Consider the following 17,991-nt stretch of genomic DNA (forward strand, 5'->3'; position numbering starts at 1 on the left):
CGATATAATATGAGCCATATATAAATGGATTTTACATTCTATGATTTATTATTCAAGAAACTTTTTCATTTTATATTTACTTTTTGTCGCAGTGTTTATTTTGATTTTGGGGTTTACTATGAAGCAAGAAATACAAACGGAAGTTAATATAAATAACTGCAGAGATGAAATGACTATAAAATTAAGAAAATTATATGTTTGTTAATAGTGATTTATTGCATTTGTTTCTTGAAAATATTAAAGATAGCTTAGCCATATTCTCAGTAAAGAGAACTCTTCCATATGTTTTTCCAAATATTTTCGAAAATTTCAGGCTAGAAGTTTTGATTTATATTGACAAAAATTAGCAATGAGAACTTTTAGAAGATCGGGGGAGCTTAAATTTGCAAGAAGAGGTGGTGATTTTTTTGACTAATCACCCTAGAAGTTGAAGATGTTTTTGTACAATGATTTTGTTGGTGTGACTAACCCAAATATGATCCTAATATAATAGGACGGGCTTAGATGCTGTACTATTCATTAAAAAAAAAAACAATGAGAATTTTTGGGATTTGGAGAATCAGTTGTTCCATCTCTCTGTTATCTCCTTTATCATCTTTCAATTTTCTTCTACTGCTCAAAATAAGTGAAAAAAGTGAAGTTTTCATATCTCATAGGTAAAAAATGTTGTTTGTTTCATGATTTTTTTAAAAAGATATTTTAAAATGGGTACTGTTACTTTTAAAAAAAATCATAAAAATTAAAAACAACACCATTTTGATTCATGAGATATCAAAATTTTATTTATTTTACATAAAATCTAATAGTAAAAAGAAATAAGCAAAACCATTTGGAAAGTAGAAAAGAAGGAGTGGGGCAGCTGGGACCCCAACTCCAAACTTTTGAGCAATTTTAAAGGACGCCCTCCTCGTTTAAAGGAGGCTACAAAGTTAATGTTTATACCGGCTCACAGGATGTAGAGACTCCATGCTTGCTGATGACATAATCCAGTTCTTTTTTTGTAAAAAAAAAAAAAAGCTTATAAAAGTATTCACAAATTATTTAGTACTCTTTTGGTCTTATTTAGGAGAGAGAAAGAGAAAGTTTTTTTATTCTATTTATAATTCATTTCATTAAATTTTTATCATGAATATACTATATTTTTTTCATTATATGTTAAAAAGAAGTAAACTTAGAAAGTTGTTATATTTTAATGAAAAGTTAATATAATTTAAGATTTATTTTAATCTGTATAAAACATGTTAAAAATATCTTATAAATAGAATTAAAAAAGTATTTATCACTCGAATTTGAATTTAATATAATTTACCTCGTTGGATCAGCTTTTGTGTAACCTACGGTATTGTTACCAATCCTTTCCCATACTCGGGATTTGAAATGATTACAAGCATTGCAAAAATAATTGGCGTCAAATTCAATGTTAATGATGATTTTTCAAAATAGTAGTTATACTCGCCGTGCAAAATAAAATCTAAAAACAGCCCCGGTAAAAAAAAAAAGGGAAAATTAATTTGCAAGTCCTTCTAGTTTATCTTAATTTTGAATCAGGTCCCTCAACTTTTTTTTCTTTTTATTAGATCCTTCAACTTTTTATTGTTAAATTTGTTGGTCCTTACCGTTAGATACATATTGACGCCGTTTAAAATTTAGCATGCGCACTCAGGTTTGACCAACTCTTCTCTCATTTTCCTTGTTGCTCAACACCGTCTCCTTCCCCAACATTCTCCCCACTTGAAAATGCCTTACCATTCCTTCCCTTCCCTTAATCAAATTCACCAGGACCTCTTTATTTATTTCCATGGCTGTTGGTCTGGGCTCAACTTTCCAAACCCAACATCTCAATTTGTGAGGTGTGAAATGAAAAAGAGACAGAAGAACGACCTTACATGTGCATTCGCAACCCATGAAAAAAATCACATGTTTTTTAGGCTTGTTTGATCATCCTCCGCCTTCATTTGCGGCCCTTCTTGGCCATTACTATTGATCTAACTGAGTGGGGAGGATAAAACACTTGTTAATTAAAGGACTCTGTTTGGCTCTATTTCTAATTCAAAAAACAGAGCCATCATTGATGGTGGCTGTCATTTGAAACTTCAATAGCAATCCAATATGCTCTAACTAGCAAGCCACCACTCTTGTTTACTGCCGCATATGTGTGCTCCAAAGCCATCGTGCACCTCTTATACTCCCTATTTGATGTTGATGCTTTTATCCTCCTATTCTTTCCCTCCCCTTCATTCATCCTTTCATCTTACCTACCATTTTTAACTTTTGGATATTAACTATATATAATATACACGTAGCAAACAAAAACAAAGAAGATGCATCACTTGTGGATTGGGGTATACATGATGCACACATGGGTTAAATCCAACAAATCTTGGAATTAAGTCACCGCCACCTCTTCCTCAAAATCACAAGAGACCATTGGATTCAAGAGCCAAGGGTCTGCTAAGTTACTTTCAACCCATGTTCTCAAAATTGGAAGAATCACTTCTTGTGTGTTTGGCTCAAACATAGCTTCTAGAGCTCTACATCTCATTCAAAATCGCTCAATACTCATGTTGAAGCTAGTCTTGCGATTCACAAATAAAGATGTTGGGGCAGGGGACTTGAGCCCCAATCGACTCCATATTTTCATTTGCCGGCAGGAATAGCTAAAAAGGTCCCAATGACTATGCGATTGAGGAAATGGAAGGTGTTATGGAGAGGTAGGAAGGAATGACGAGCCATTTTCCAGCGGGGAGAATGTTGGAAAGGAGACGATGCTGAGCAACAGGGAAGAGGAAGAGAAGAGTTTGGTCAAACCTGAGCGTCTAAGCTAAATTTTTAACGGTGTTAAGATGTATTTAACCATAAGGACCAATAAATATAACAATAAAAAATTAAAGGATCCAATAAAAAGAAAAAAAAGTTGAGGGACCTGATTCAAAATCAAGATAAACTAGAGGGACCTGCAAATTAATTTTCCCAAAAAAAAATCTAAAAAGAGAAATGATGACAGAGAAAATGAGCATCCTACTCATAAAATAGAAATTGCTTAAACAATGACAAGGGCTTTTTTTTTTAAAGAAAATATTTTCTTTGCTAAAAAAAATATAAGAATGGAAAGGAATCGAAAGATAGATTATATTTCTAAAATAGAGCTAACAAAAATATAGATTATATTTCTAAAATAGAGTTAAAAATAAAATAATATTTTAAACTTGTTTTTATATTAAAAGTTCTGAAATAAAATTTGGTCAACCTCAACCCAAACTAGCTAGCCAAAACCACAAAGTGTCTTTCCTCCAAAAGAGAAATTTAAAACCTATATGGCGACATAGAGAGAGTAAAATTTTGATTTTTTATTCAACCTAAAAAGTTTAAATTATTCTTAATGATCCAGTCAATCCTGACAATTAAGATATACTCTATTATCATAAATTTTTTTAAAAAAAATACTACAAATAGATCTTCAGGTTCTGAAACATTGTTTTGGGGCCAAAGATTCTGAACCATTCATATTGATTGGATTTTTAAAATTTTATGCAAAATAATGAGCATCTTCCTGCAATAACATGTGGAGCTCCGAATTCATGTATGAACTTATTTTTCGCCAAATTCAAAGCAATAAGTGAGCTTTTAGTCTAATTCGTTGATTTATCAGTCAAGACAACCGGTTCCTGTTTAAAGAAGTGCCAAAACTTCATATTTCCAGGAAGTTCTTATGAATCTGAAGCAAAGGGCTCCAGCCAAAATTCCTTAAACCATCTCTACAGCCAAATGTTTATCCATAGAGTATAAAAAAATGTTTACCCTTAGTTATATCAAATAGCTGAAATGCAATTAAGATACTCCTATAATTTTCTAAATTATTACCACCAATCCCCCAGTAGAATTAAATACTTGTATAATTTACCTACGTTCCCAAAATTGAAAATTCTTTTGAAAAATCAATTACGGATATTTATCCCTTAATCACACCCATTCAATGGCGTCCCCATCCTGAGGAGCTTTAATCTGATACGGTCTTTGTATGACTGTTTTCGAACTGGTGCCCTCTTTCCCAATCATCTGCAAGCCCTGAATAGTATCGAATCAAAAGTCACCATTGAACGAAGTTCGAGAATGATTCATTTGAAAAATGGCAAAAGTGGCTATTTGATTTTTATAACCTTACATTCAGTTTGATCTCTTAATTTTATAAAGTATCTTTTTCAATCTTATAACCCTTATACCATTAGTCTCAAAGGATGATTTTTTTTTTTGGTCATCAGTATTATTTTTTAAAATCAAATTCAACATGTTAGTATTTGCAAATATTTTTCAATATTTAAACTTCTAATGAAAATATATTTTTTTTGTTCATAGAACTAATGATAGGGTTAGAAAACTACAACCTTACATGTAAAATTTTTAAAAAAAACCAGAAGTACACTTTTGCCTTGAAGAATTCTTACAAAATTTGACATACCAAAGTTGATGATTCCCCCTGTTCTGCGCTGACTCCCTGTCAATTGTCAAATGACTCAAACAACCAAAATTAGCACGACAGATAAAAAAAAAAAAAAGGAAAAAGAAAGTTAATGGGCATGGACCTTGAAGATGAAGAATCCTAGCCGATAAATATACAAAAATTGAAAATCTGACCTCTGAGATTTTTCGGTCTCGCTCCTCACAAGGTTTAATAGTACTTTGGCACAGATGCCAGACAGCTTCGTTAGTCTCATTCTGCATGAAAAATTCAAAAGAAAAAAGGTTTAAAGATCATATAATTATGCGCGTACATGCCCGCTCGTGTGTAAATCAGAACAAATACTGGTAGTTAATCCATGCATCTGCAAAGTTAAATAAATAACCTGTTTGCTTTCAGCAAGCTTGAGCTTTTCGTCCTATAAAGTTAACAAATAGATTAAAGTCACAACATTGACAATGTAATCCTTCCTATAAATTAGAAGCTTAAAGTGCTCTACGAGAAATATAATTTACCATCCTGGAAATCTTTTCATTGGTGGCTTCAAGCTGAATTTGTGAAAGTTTTACCTTCATTTCATTCACCTGTATGAAAATAAAAATAAATAAGCGTGCAGTAACTTACTTCCATATATGGCCAGACATAAATTTTACCATTAGCAAAGGACCTGGCTCTTAAAACTGACTGCAGAGATAGTCCACGTGGGATACTAATGTTAGGAAGGGCCAAGTAAAGTTCAAGTTGAATATTACCATGAAAAAGTAACTATCAATTTCCATTTAAAAAAGGCGATTCAGACTATAAAGGCGGACGAGCATATTGATCCTATTAGTCACAATCCAATGACTCTGGGGAGAAAATTGAAAACAGTTCATTTGACTGATCCTATATTTGAAAGTCCGTTCTTCAGATCCAACCACTTGTATTAATTGCATTAAGATAATTAGCCATGTTGTAAAGAAAATCGCCATCTCTTACATCATTAGCATTAAGCTGGTTTAACTCAATTTGCTCCTCAACTTTCAGGCTCAAAACTTCTAGCTTCTCTGTTAGATGCCCTCTAGTTGACTGCACATATTGATTAAACAAAATTGTTCAGCAATCAACACAGATGTAAAATGGCTAAACTGTGAAATTTTTTATGTCAGCAGATGCGACTTACATCTATTTTTTCAGGTACACTCTCCAATTGCTTTGTCACAGATATTACATCAGAAAATGACCATCCCTGAAAGATGGACATAAAAATAATAAATGCATTAATAGCATCATTGCATATAATTTCTACCATCAGTTCAGTTGCAGATATATACAATTTTGAGATTAGATAATAACCTCACCTTACACCACATGTAACAAAATCCCATAGCTACTAATGCAGCGGCTGGCAATAGGTAAGATGCATAACTCCCTATGTGCGAATGATTCACATCAACAACTTTTTATAGTTAGACAATAGAAATCCTGATAGATAGAGAAAAATATTACTTTGTCTTCATATCAAATCATACTATACTTTTATGACATGACAGTAACAGGCAAGAGAACACCAAAAAAATGGGAAAACTCCTATAAAATAAGGGAATGAGTTTTCAGGCATCATCAATGGATTGAAAAAGCCAAAGGTGAATGACACTTTGAAACTTGCTGCTAGGAGACCCTCCAGAGATTGAAGACACTGCCTAAATTCTCCGACCACTCCAAACCAAAAGGTTTCAACAACAGTAAGATTCATCCAACTGGGGTTCCAAAACAAAAAGTTCATTTCACAAAAGTGCATTTGCTTCAGCACTCGTAAATATCCGCAACTGGTTCTAAACTATTCCCACACATGGCACTATTATGTGGTGAAATGGCTGTTACTTGTTTGAGGCCTTGAAAGCACAAGCACATGAAAGGGGGGAAAATGAAAAACTCATGACAAAATGAAACACAATTCATTCTACGTACCTTTACAGGAACAATTGCAGTTGAAGGTGACTGCAGGATTGGATAAGGTCAGCTCCCTAATCTCCTGAGCTAGTTGCCGAATCTGAAGTTAAAACATGCAGGTTTGATGTGCATTAATTGATATACCCCGTCTAAAGATACAAGTTTTATGATGAATTCTCCTGCAATGAAACAGTAATCAAATCCAAAGTTATGGGGTAAAATAAAGGTTTCTTCCTTCAAATAGATCACCAAAGATACTCCTGTCTTATTCATCACAATGTTTCTTCATATGGGCAAAAGGTCAGGGTGGAGCTGATCCACTGAGCTAGCTTCTAACATTAGCTATGACGAAGCAAGTTGTCGGAGTAAAGACAATAAGTCCTTATTTAGCAGATTTGGAATATATGTTTGGTTGCTTTGATGAGATTTGGGTTTGTTCATCTGATTGACAGGCTTTTGTAGCCATGAAGTTTACGGGTTTCAGGAAGCAATGGGAACAGAACATTCTCCAGCCTTGTACTCATTACAGGCTTCTGCCACATACCCTTTAAAAGAGAACTGTTTTCACGTTCTATTTATGGATTTCTACAAATGGTTGTTCTTTTATTTCTATTTCTATTTTTTGTGTAGAAGGGGGAGGGCTGCCCCTTGCGGACATTCAAAGGAATTTGAATGGTCATTTGAATTAGAATCCGCTTTCTTCAGCCCAACTTTAGTTCACGGGTCTGCCGTTCATGTGAAAACAAATATCTTACAGTCTTCACTTAATTCCCGCAAAATCAATTTCTTATGGCCCGCCCCATTGACTTGTACTGAATAGAAAATAGTCAGAATTTTACGAAGACAAGGAAGCCACCAGATAACATTGATAATTTTGCAATACCAGAGCGGCAATGGCTGCAGTGTCACATCGACCGGGTAAAAACTCAGCTTCATTATAATCTTTGAGCAATGCCTGAAGCTGTGCAATGAGATCAGAAGACCTTTGGTTCCTCCACACAACAGAGCCAGACCAACCTAAAAAGTAGAAAAGAAAAAACAGAACTTGTACCAAGAAAAGGGTAAAAGTTCTCATCAGTTAATGAACAGTGATGAATGAACAGGGACACATTTTTTTTTGCCCTTTTTGAGCAAATTAGCAATGAGACAAACAAAAAGTGTCATGTAAGTAATGAGAGGGACAAAAAGGAAAAGTTTTCTTTTTCTTTATAAAAGTTCTGCAGGGATTGAAGTTGCGAGCTTCTTGTTCAGTCTTTAAACCATAAACAGAATCTCCAGTGTCATGCAAGTTAATCAACAAAATAGACTTCAGGAGTTTATCACACGGCTAAAACAAAGTTAGGAGCTGAATTGGCCGGAAATTCACCGACAATCTAAATCAAACAGGAGGAATTTAAGAATGAGATATGAAGTAGAACGCTCACTAGCTGGGACAAGGATAAGAATTTTGGAGTTTTGAACCGCTCGTGATGCCATTTTCCGCGAATGATCTGAACGAACTCAAGCTTATCGGGAATGCTGAGTATCAGTCGATATCACTTCCAGCTACAACAAATCGATGGGAATTCAATTGACACAAGAACAGATTCAGAGACTCACGAAGAAGGAAGATAAACACAGTTAAATACAGACTGAGAAAAAGAACTGAGAGAGATTTCCTTAACGACGCTCGACTATTTAAGCTTCCTGAGCTGCTCGAACCTTCTACGCAGTCGATTCTACGTCTGGTGCCACGTCGCTCGTCCCCTCCACATCGTCTCCCTCCATCGCTAGCGTGGCATGGCTACTCAAGGTCAAAGCGGGCATTGTTGGAACTAACGAACTCGAGCAGACCATCCGCGACGTTGACGCGGGCAGAGGTGATTTCCATTTTATTTTTATTTGATTCCTTTCTATCAATATCAATATTTTGTCACGGCATATTCAAAATTATTCAAGATTGAATAGATTACACAAAGTATTAAATTATGAAATTACAACATCGGATAGAAGACTATTCTAGTTGACTAATTTAAGTAGATTAAGAAAATTAGTTAAATTAGTTTTATAATAAATTAGTGTTGTCTTTTTTAAAATATTTTTAGTTATCAAATATTGGTTAGAACTACTATTATTATAAGAACTACCTTAAAAAAATAAATATAAGAGACAAAGTGGATTAAAATTTTATATTTAAAATTAAAATAAAATCAAACAAACTTTTATATTAAAGATCAGAGTTACTATCTTAATTTCAAATTAATTAAGATCAATTGTAAATATAAGGAACTCAATTATAAATCCTAGAATATTAGTTGTAATTCATTTTTAAATGATGAAAGTTCTGTAACTTCTAAAAATTTAATTTCCCAATTTTAAAAACTCATTTGTAAATAATGAAATATTAATTGCAAATATACTGTAAGTTATAATATTAAAATCTCAATTATAAATTCCAAATTACTCAATTCTAAAAGTAAAAAGAAATGATTGGTTAATTCTTTTAAATGTTTTGATTTGATTCCCAATTTATAATTTCATTTGCTATTAATTTCAATATATGCAGCTAAGATTCTAAGACTTAACTGAGTTGTAATTAATTTTTCAACATTTATGTTTGAGCTTCATGGTTTGCAAGTTACAACTGGATACTTCACAATTACTGCTTAAATAAAATATTTCTGAATTAAGTTAATTAAATTTATCTATTAAGATATACAAAAATAAATATTAGAATATTCTTACTCATAAAGAAAATTGATTTCCTTATATTTTTATAAATAACATTGAATTAGGAAGCACGGAAGCATGCATCATAATTTTTAAGTTATCAATACTCCTAGTAATTAGAGTGTACCTCTTCTTTATTTACCCACTGTTAATTTTTATGGATATACCATTATGACTTCATGAATAAATCAATAAAGAATACCTTAAAATGATTTTGAACTAAGATATAATTTAAAGGGAGCTATATTGTGTATATAAGTGATACGTAATACTTTTTATTCAAGATTCTATACAATAAGCATATCATTCGTAGTAGCTTCGAGGGGGACAAGCTGGTTTGGTTTGATAGAAAAATTGTAAGAATTGAAAGGATTAAAGGGTGTATTGCGGCTAATACAACACAAATTATAAAATACAAGTAAAATAACATCTTCACCTAGTCACTCTTGCTTCCCGAGTAAGAAATTGAGGGGTTTATAAACTCACACTCCTCCTCTGTTCATCTCCGCATTGAAAATTTTTTATTTTCAAATTCAAAATCGTCGAGTCACTAATGAGGTTTTTTGTTTGGGTGATAAACGGGGCCTAAGCCCAACAGATCTAAAAAGATAAGAAAATCACGGTGTTTGAAGTCAATAAAAGCACTTAAAAATGTTTTCCGAGTTAAAATTTTTTCATATATTTATTTTGAAGATGTTTAAGTGGACATCAAACTATAATTTTAAAATTAATTATATGGTATATAAAATAAGTATGTAAGATAAGTTTTATGTCGACTTATATAAAAGTACTTTTTAAAAGTGATTTTAAGAGTAGGAAAATGCTTGTTTCGTATATCATAAAATTATTTTTAAAACCATTATTTGATTTCATTTTTGCTCATGTTTCTGTGCGTAAACACCTACTCAATCTACAGATGAACTTCACAGAACAGTCTCCTCAAAATTATTTCTTCAAATTAATATTAATTGTCACGTCACTATGTAGAATTTATATTTAGATGCGCTCTTTTATGAAAAAATAAATCAAATTATTGCAAGTGGAACTTTTTTTTGGGCCTGTACAAATGGAACCGCGCCATTCATACTTCTTACTGGATTGTTAAATTTTATGCCGAAGAATGCTCATTTTCCTGCCGTAACGCGAGGAGATCCAAATTCAAGTAGAAACCCGTCTTTTCTCACGTTCAAAATTCAAGCCAATTTGGCGAGTTTAGAGTCTAGTTCGTTGATTTACCAAACAGACCAGCGGATTTCCAATTCGATTTAGTTTCTCAAACCTTGAGCACCCGTCTTGAGAGTTCATCCAAAGATTAGTGTTCAAAAGAATCTGGTATATGGCCTGGTCGTGTAAATTATTAACGGATAACGTGAAAATTTGCTCCAAAAATTTGTGTTTGGGAGCCTTAGTATCCGAAAGTATTTGTTGATTCAATATTGCCTTGGATGTTTTCAAACCATAGCAATTTTTCCCTGCCCGTTAGCCAAGTTAAGTCTGACTGTTAGTTAATCAACTATGCTGAGTTGACTAGTCCATGTATTGTTCACATCATTTTCTTTTTAGAGTTAAAATGCAAATTTGTCTAAGAAGTTTTTGTTCAAAAACGTTGGGTATCCAAAAGTTTTAAATTGTAGCAGTATTTGCCTTAGATGCTATCCATATTAAATTTGACTATTAACTAACCAAATGTGCTGAGCTGATAGATTCATGTGTGATTCACTTCATTCTTTATTCATAATCTTATGCCATTTCTCCAACACAAAAACAATTCTTTTCACACATTTATTATTTCTTCATTCGATCTTAGTTTAGTACGTTTTATAAGAACAAAAGTAAAGCATAAAAATATAGTAAATAATATATGTGGAGAAGAATCTTGCAAGAATTTTTAAAAGATATAAATGATGAGGTCGATTTCAAACATAGCCACAGGTTTGGAAAGCATAGAAGCAATGATTTTTCCAGAGTTAGTACTAAATCTTCACCTTAAAAAAATAAAGTGAATCACACGTGGACCTATCAATTCAATATATTTAGTTAATTAATAGTCAAATTTAAAACGGATAATAGTTGGGGCAACATTATTACAATTTCAAAATTTCCGGATACCAAGCGCTCTTCAGTAAAAATTTTTAAGGCAAATTTGCACTTCACCAACTCAACATAGTTGGTCATCTAACGATCAAATTTAACCTAGATAACGACTAAGGCGATATTCAGGTAAAAAATATTTTCGGATACCCAGCATTTCAAAGTGCAAACTTTCAAGATAAATTTTACACTTTAACCCAATTATTAATGACCTAATTCGATTATGCATAAAAGGGGATTATATGTAATTATGGTGTTTGCCTATATTCCTATTGTTTGGTTGGTTTCAATGTAATGCATCCCCACATGGGGGGGGGGTATGTAATCCCCGTTCCCATATGCTATAATCCAATTTTTATTCAAATGCTCCTCACCCTTCCCAGGCTTCCATCATCTTTCTTCTCCTCATCTCAAACCAACTCTAGCAAACGATACCCTACTGCCACCTTCATCCAGATCAACAACTTCAAATGCCATCGGACACCATCATTCAAATCAACCAAGATCAAATGCCATCAAACCCCGCAGCGACGGTCAACGACCTTTTCTCCTCCAATACTCGAGTCCACTACCAAATCTGCTTGCTAACCCACCCATTCTCAAAGATCATAGAACTTGTAAAACATTTACCACCAAATCCATTGGTAAATCTCCATTTTCAACCAACTGATTCCTTACTCATTTATAAATCCCATAGGAATTACTTGGAATAATTTAAAAACAACTTTTTAATTATGATTTATAAACTATGAAATAAGTATAAAATAAACATGTTAAAAAAGTTTTATCTCAATTTATGGCAATGTACTTATAAATCACAGCTCCAAACAAGCCTGAACTTTTCTTCATTGCTGCTTTTTATGAACAATTCCTGATTTTGTATGAAGATTGATGAGATTTTCTGAGTTGATTAGGTATGAGAAAGAAGCACCGGAAGGAGGAACGGCCTTTCCTTTTCTTTTTCGTTGAAAGGGCATTTTTGTCTTTTTGATTTTATCAATCTTTAAGAAAATATTAAAAACATACCCCCTTCAATATTGTACCAAACAAGCTTATCCTAATCACTATTACATTACAATCTATTCTATTACATTCTCATTGATTCCACGAACCAAACGAGCTGTTTTCAAGTCATATATACAAGAGAGATCCTAGAATCAATGGAACTGTTACTTTTACGTGGACATGGGATTTTGACCCTTTCATTTTTTTCCTCCAACCTCTCTGTTTCCTTTATCATCAAATAAATAAAATAAAACCGCCGGTGCATTGTCTTGTTTGATTAATACTGAGTTTGTTTCCCGTCATTTTGTACCTATAAAATTGTAAATGACCCTTTAAAGAATTGAGATAACTTTATGTTTCCCATGGGAAGAAGTTCTCACGAATTTCAGTCCTGCAGAACCAAGCAGGCAACGAGCCAGCCAATCAATCATGGTTGAAACAAAGGGTTAATCTCACACCTAACCCATGATGTCCTCGCCCAGAGAAATGTTAACCGGAAATGATCTGCGTACTCTTGTTCTCGAGATGGGGCCTTTTTCATTGGCAAAACTGATACCACCTTTCTTTGTGTCCGAGACGGATTTCTCGACTGTTTCTGTCGTTTCAGTAATGAATTGCAGCCCCTGAATAACATTGAATCAGGTCACCAATGGACGGAGTTTGAGAATGATGAATTTGAACAATTTATAGAGAACTGACATACCTTAAGCGAAGATTCACCCACAAGAGCCTTTGTTGAATGGTCTGCAAGTTCCGTGCTGACTTCCTGTCAAAGGATTCCAACAATCAAAATTAGCACCGGGAAAGGAAAGAAAAGGGGGGAAAAAAAAGAAGAAGAAGAACGAAAGTTAACTTAACAGGCATGGACCATGAAGATGAAAAATCTTAGAGGATAAGTATAGAAAGATGAAAAATCTGACCTTGAATAGTCTACTGCTTGGCTGCCCTGTAAACTGATCAGCTAACCGGCACAGATACCAGAGACCTGAGTTAGTTATGTCCTGCATGAAAATTTCCAAAGAAGCAAAGGTGAAAAATCATATGTGAGCGCTCCTGCGCATGTAAATCAGAATATATTCTAGACAATAATAGTTAATCCATGTAACTGCAGAGTTAAATCATGACCTGTTTGCTTTCAACAAGCTTGAGCTTTCCTTCCTGTCAAGTTGATAAAATATATTAAAGTCACTACTTCAACAATGCAATATTTCAAGTCAGTTGGATGCTTAAAAGTGGGAGAAATATAGTTTACCAGGCCGGAAATCATTTCATGGATGCGTCCAAAATCACCCCCAATTTGCGAAAGGTTTGACTTCACTTCATTCACCTGTATAAAAATAAAAATAAATGAGCATGCAGGAACGAACTTCCATATATAGCCTGAGATGAATTTTGCAATTACGCAAGAAGCTGGCTCTTGAAACTGACTGCAGACCACCCAGTCCACAAGGGATACTAATGTTATGAAGGAAGAAGCAAAGTTCAAGTTGAATTTTGCCACGCAAAAATAACAATAGCAACTTCAATCTTAACAAAGCAATTCAAAACATAATGGAGGACGGGCACATTGATCCAGATATAGTCATAATTCACTGATTCTGAGGAATAACTTGAAACACAGTTCATTTGATTGATCCTATATTTAGACGTGTCTTCTTCATGTGTAACAACTTCTTGCCTTAATTGCATTAACAAAATTGCCCAGATTGTAAAGAAAATCAACATCTCTTACATCATTTGCAATAAGCTGGGTTAACTCATTGTACTCCTCAATTTTCAGGTCCAAAACTTCTAGTTTCTCTGTTAGATGCTTTCTAGTTGACTGCATGCGTCGTTTAAACAAAGTTGTTCAGCAACCAACACAGATGTAAGATGGTCAAACTGTGAAAATTTTATGTCAACAGTTGCGACTTACAGCTAATGTTTCATGTACATTCTCCAATTGCTTTGTCACGGTTGCAACAGCATTGGCCATTTTACGCTTTGTCACAAACATTACATCAGAAAATGACCATCAAAGATAGATGAAAAATATGATGAATGCATTAATAGCATCATTACATACCACCATTGCTTCTAGATCAATTGCAGATATACAAATAATCTTTTGATTAAACAATTGTCTCACCTTCCACCACATGTAGCAATAACCCATAACTCCTATTGCAGCAGCTGGTAATAGGTAAGATGCATAACTCCCTATGTGCAAATAATTCACACCAACAGCATTTTGTAGTTAGCAAAAAGAAAACCTTTTAGATAGAGAAAATATTACTCTGTCATTATAATAAAATCACTCTACTTTTATTACATGAGAGTAACAGGCAAGATTAGAACATCCTAGATCTAACGAGGTGATCATTCAAAACTACAACCAGGAAAATCCACCATCTCACTAACTTTGAAGGAACACATACTAAAGTACCCAAACAAAGGGAAAGATTGTCAGAGGAATACTACGAAAACATGGAATAAATAAGGTTATTTCGGCCATACAGAGAATCTTGCAGGTAGAATCAATCAGTTAACCATTCAGGAAAATCTTGAATTTCAGCAAAAATGGATTGAAAGAGATAAAATCAGGTGCCTTGAAGTATTCTGAAAATTAATATTTTATCACTACAACTAACTCAAAGGAACAAAGAAAGAGACATGCAAAACTCGTGATAAACTGAAAATAATTCATGCTACATACCATTAGAGGAAGAGTTGCCATTGAAGATAGTTACAGGATTGGATGAGGTCAGCTCCCTAATATCTTGAGCTAGTTGTCGAATCTGAAGTAAAAACATGCAGGTTTATTTTGCATTAATTAATGTATTCCCTCTACAGATATAACTTTAATATGAATTATCCTGCAATTTAACAACAATCAGATTTAAAGAGAGGGGGCAAAAGAAAGGTTTTCTCCTTCAAAATACATCTAAGATGCCTTCTGTCTTGTTCATCAACAGGTCGCTTCACTTGTGCAAAAGGTCAATGGTGGGCTGATCTACTGAGCTAGTTACGACCATTGACTATGACCAAGCATGTAGTCAGAGTATAGACAATAAAATCCTTATTTGGCAGGTTTGGAGTATATCTTTGGCCGCTATGACTAGAGTTTGGTTCTCCCTTTGACTTTGAGGCTTCCATAGCTTTGAACTTTATTCGTTCCCAGAAGCAATAGGAGCATAGAGTTCACTGGCCCTGTAGAGTCATTAATGGTTTTGGCCACATCTTATTTAGAAGAGGATTATTTTCATGTGTTCTCCGTGGATTTCCAGAAACATGAAGGTTTCTGGAAATCTCCTGAGCTAGTTGTCGAATTTGAAGTTAAAACATGCAGGTCTGATGTGTATTAATTGATATATTCCCCCTAAAGATGTAAGTTTTATGATGAATTATCCTGCAACGCAACAGTAATCAAATTCGAAGTTATGGGGTAAAATAAAGGTCTTGTCCTTCAAATAGATCACCATAGATACTCCTATCTTATTCATCACAAGGTTTCTTCATTTGGGCAAAAAATCAGGGTGGAGCTGATCCGCTGAGCTAGCTTCTAACATTAGCCATGACCAAGCAAGTTGTCGGAGTAAAGACAATAAGTCCTAATTTAGCAGATTTGGAATATATGTTTGGTTGCTTTGATGAGATTTGGGTTTGTCCATCTGATAGACAGGCTTTTGTAGCCATGAAGTTTACGTGATTCAGGAAGCAACGGGAACATAACATTCTTCAGCCTTGTGATCATTACAGGCTTTAAAAGAGAATTATTTTCACGTTCTATTTATGGATTTCTACAAAATGGTTGTTCTTTTATCTCCATTTCTTTTTTCGTGTAGAAGGGGGAGGGGTGCCCCTTGCGGACATTCAAAGGAATTGGAAGGTTCTTTTGAATTAGACATCGGGTTTCTCTACCCCAATATCTTACAGTTCCCCTAGTTCCCCCAAAATCAATTTCTTATGGCCTGCCCCATTGATTTGTACCATATGAAAAATAGTCCGAATTTTACGAAGACAAGGAAGCCACCAGATAACATTGATAATTTTACAATACCAGAGCGGCAATGGCTGCAGTGTCACATCGACCGGGTAAAAACTCAGCTTCATTACAATCCTTGAGCAATGCCAGAAGTTGTGCAATGAGATCAGAAGACCTTTGGTTCCTCCGCACAACAGAGCCAGACCAACCTAAAAAGTAGCAAAGGAAAAACAAAACTTGTACCAAGAAAAGGTAAAAGTTCTCATCAGTTAATGAACAGCGATGAATGAACAGGGACACTTTTTTTTTTTAAGCAATGAGACAAAAAAAAAGTGTCATGTAAGTAATGAGACGGACAAAACAGGAAAAGTTTTCTTTTTCTTTATAAAGGTTCTGCAGGGATTGAAGTGGCGAGCTTCTTGTTCAGTCTTTAAACCATAAACGGAATCTCCAGTGTCATGTAAGTTAATCAACAAAATAGACTTCAGGAGTTTATCACACGGCTAGAACAAAGTTAGGAGCTGAATTGGCCAGAAATTCACCGACAATTTAAATCAAACAGGATTTAAGAATGAGATATGAAGTAGAACGCTCACTAGCTGGGACAAGGATAAGAATTTTGGAGTTTTGAACCGCTCGTGATACCATTTTCCGCGAATGATCTGAACGAAATCAAGCTTATCGGGAATGCTCAGTATAAGTCGATATCACTTCCAGCTACAACAAATCGATGGGAATTCAATTGACACTCAGGAAGAAGGAAGAGAAACACAGTTAAATACAGACTGAGAAAGAGAACTGAGAGAGAGATTACACGCCATTTCCTTAAGGTGGCTTGACTGTTTAAGCTTCCTGAGCTGCTGGAACCTTCTACGCGGTCGATTCTACGTCTGTGTGCCACGTCGCTCGTTCCCTCTACATCGTCTACCTCCATCGCTGGCGGGGTATGGCTCCTCAAGGTCAAAGCGGGTAACGAACTCGAGTAGACCACCCGCGAGGTTGGCGCGGGCGAGGTGATTTCCCGTTTTATTTTTCATTTGCTGGGAAAAATAAATATCAATTGGAAATATATTGTAAGCTATATTTTGTAAATATTAAAATTTCAATTGTAAATTCCAAAAGACTCAATTCTAAAAGTAAAAAGAAATGATTGGTTAATTCTTTTAAATGTTTTGATTTGATTCCCAATTTATAATTTAATTTGCTATTTATTTTTCAATATATGAAACTAAGATTATAAGACTTAATTGAGTTGTAATTAATTTTTCAACATTTATGTTTGGGCTTCATGGTTTGCAAGTTACAACTGGATACTTCACAAGTAGTACTTAAATAAAATATCTCTGAATTAAGTTAATTAAATTTATCTATTAAGATATACAAAAATAAATATTAGAATATTCTTACTCATAAAGAAAATTGATTTCCTTATATTTTCATAAATAACATTGAATAAGGAAGCATAGAAGCATGCATAGTAATTTTTAGGTTGCCAATGCTCCTAATAAGAACAGTATACCTTTTCTTTAATTATGGATATACCATTATGGCTTCATGAATAAACCAATAAAGAATACCTTAAAATGATTTTGAACTAAGATATAATTTAATGGAAGCTATATTGTGTACATAAGTCATAAATATTTATTCAATATCCTATACAATAAGCATATGATTGATTGGCAGTAGCTTTGAAAGGGACATTCTGGTTTGGTTCAATAGAAAAATTGCAAGAATTGAAAGGATAAAGGGTATATTACCGCTAATATAACACAATTATAAAATAGAAGTAAAATAACATCTTCACCTAATCACTCTTGCTTCCCGACTAAGA

General features: G+C 34.0%; 2 protein-coding genes and 1 long non-coding RNA gene across 3 annotated transcripts; all 3 read right to left on the bottom strand.

Annotated features, from left to right (window-relative positions):
• Positions 1 to 3,662: 3,662 nt before the first annotated feature.
• Positions 3,663 to 4,546, bottom strand: LOC114717003 (uncharacterized). The gene is made up of 2 exons (XR_003737674.1): positions 4,457 to 4,546; positions 3,663 to 4,065 (listed from the first exon to the last, which is right to left on the bottom strand). It is a non-coding gene; the product is annotated as an uncharacterized LOC114717003 (long non-coding RNA).
• A 19-nt stretch (positions 4,547 to 4,565) lies between these two features.
• Positions 4,566 to 7,328, bottom strand: LOC114717047 (uncharacterized). The gene is made up of 9 exons (XM_028902117.1): positions 7,272 to 7,328; positions 6,407 to 6,488; positions 5,797 to 5,867; positions 5,619 to 5,684; positions 5,435 to 5,524; positions 4,972 to 5,040; positions 4,842 to 4,874; positions 4,677 to 4,713; positions 4,566 to 4,597 (listed from the first exon to the last, which is right to left on the bottom strand). Exons 3-9 carry the CDS (start codon positions 5,821 to 5,823, stop codon positions 4,566 to 4,568), a joined length of 354 nt encoding a protein of 117 aa, XP_028757950.1. The 5' UTR covers positions 5,824 to 5,867; positions 6,407 to 6,488; positions 7,272 to 7,328.
• A 4,907-nt stretch (positions 7,329 to 12,235) lies between these two features.
• Positions 12,236 to 17,024, bottom strand: LOC114717006 (uncharacterized). The gene is made up of 12 exons (XM_028902087.1): positions 16,944 to 17,024; positions 16,754 to 16,874; positions 16,233 to 16,393; positions 14,889 to 14,970; positions 14,322 to 14,392; positions 14,109 to 14,174; positions 13,926 to 14,015; positions 13,446 to 13,520; positions 13,319 to 13,351; positions 13,114 to 13,194; positions 12,897 to 12,959; positions 12,236 to 12,816 (listed from the first exon to the last, which is right to left on the bottom strand). Exons 2-12 carry the CDS (start codon positions 16,803 to 16,805, stop codon positions 12,652 to 12,654), a joined length of 939 nt encoding a protein of 312 aa, XP_028757920.1. The 5' UTR covers positions 16,806 to 16,874; positions 16,944 to 17,024; the 3' UTR covers positions 12,236 to 12,651.
• Positions 17,025 to 17,991: the final 967 nt, after the last annotated feature.

The sequence above is a fragment of the Neltuma alba genome, unplaced genomic scaffold, assembly GCF_004799145.2.
Source record: "Neltuma alba isolate B1F8T4 unplaced genomic scaffold, ASM479914v2 tig00011705_pilon, whole genome shotgun sequence".
NCBI lineage: Eukaryota > Viridiplantae > Streptophyta > Magnoliopsida > Fabales > Fabaceae > Neltuma > Neltuma alba.

Bases quoted from the DNA above. Each gene is read 5' to 3' on its own strand.
- LOC114717047 (XM_028902117.1), bottom strand. From the start codon at position 5,823: ATGGGATTTTGTTACATGTGGTGTAAG. The intron at 5,685-5,796 runs GTGAGGTTATTA...TCCATCTTTCAG, and splicing joins TTTGTTACATGTGGTGTAAG to GGATGGTCATTTTCTGATGT. The intron at 4,598-4,676 runs GTACTATTAAAC...TTTATCGGCTAG, and splicing joins TGTCTGGCATCTGTGCCAAA to GATTCTTCATCTTCAAGGTC.
- LOC114717006 (XM_028902087.1), bottom strand. From the start codon at position 16,805: ATGGTATCACGAGCGGTTCAAAACTCCAAAATTCTTATCCTTGTCCCA. The intron at 14,016-14,108 runs GTAAGTCGCAAC...CGACGCATGCAG, and splicing joins ATGTACATGAAACATTAGCT to TCAACTAGAAAGCATCTAAC. The intron at 12,960-13,113 runs GTCAGATTTTTC...ATCCTTTGACAG, and splicing joins CAAGCAGTAGACTATTCAAG to GAAGTCAGCACGGAACTTGC.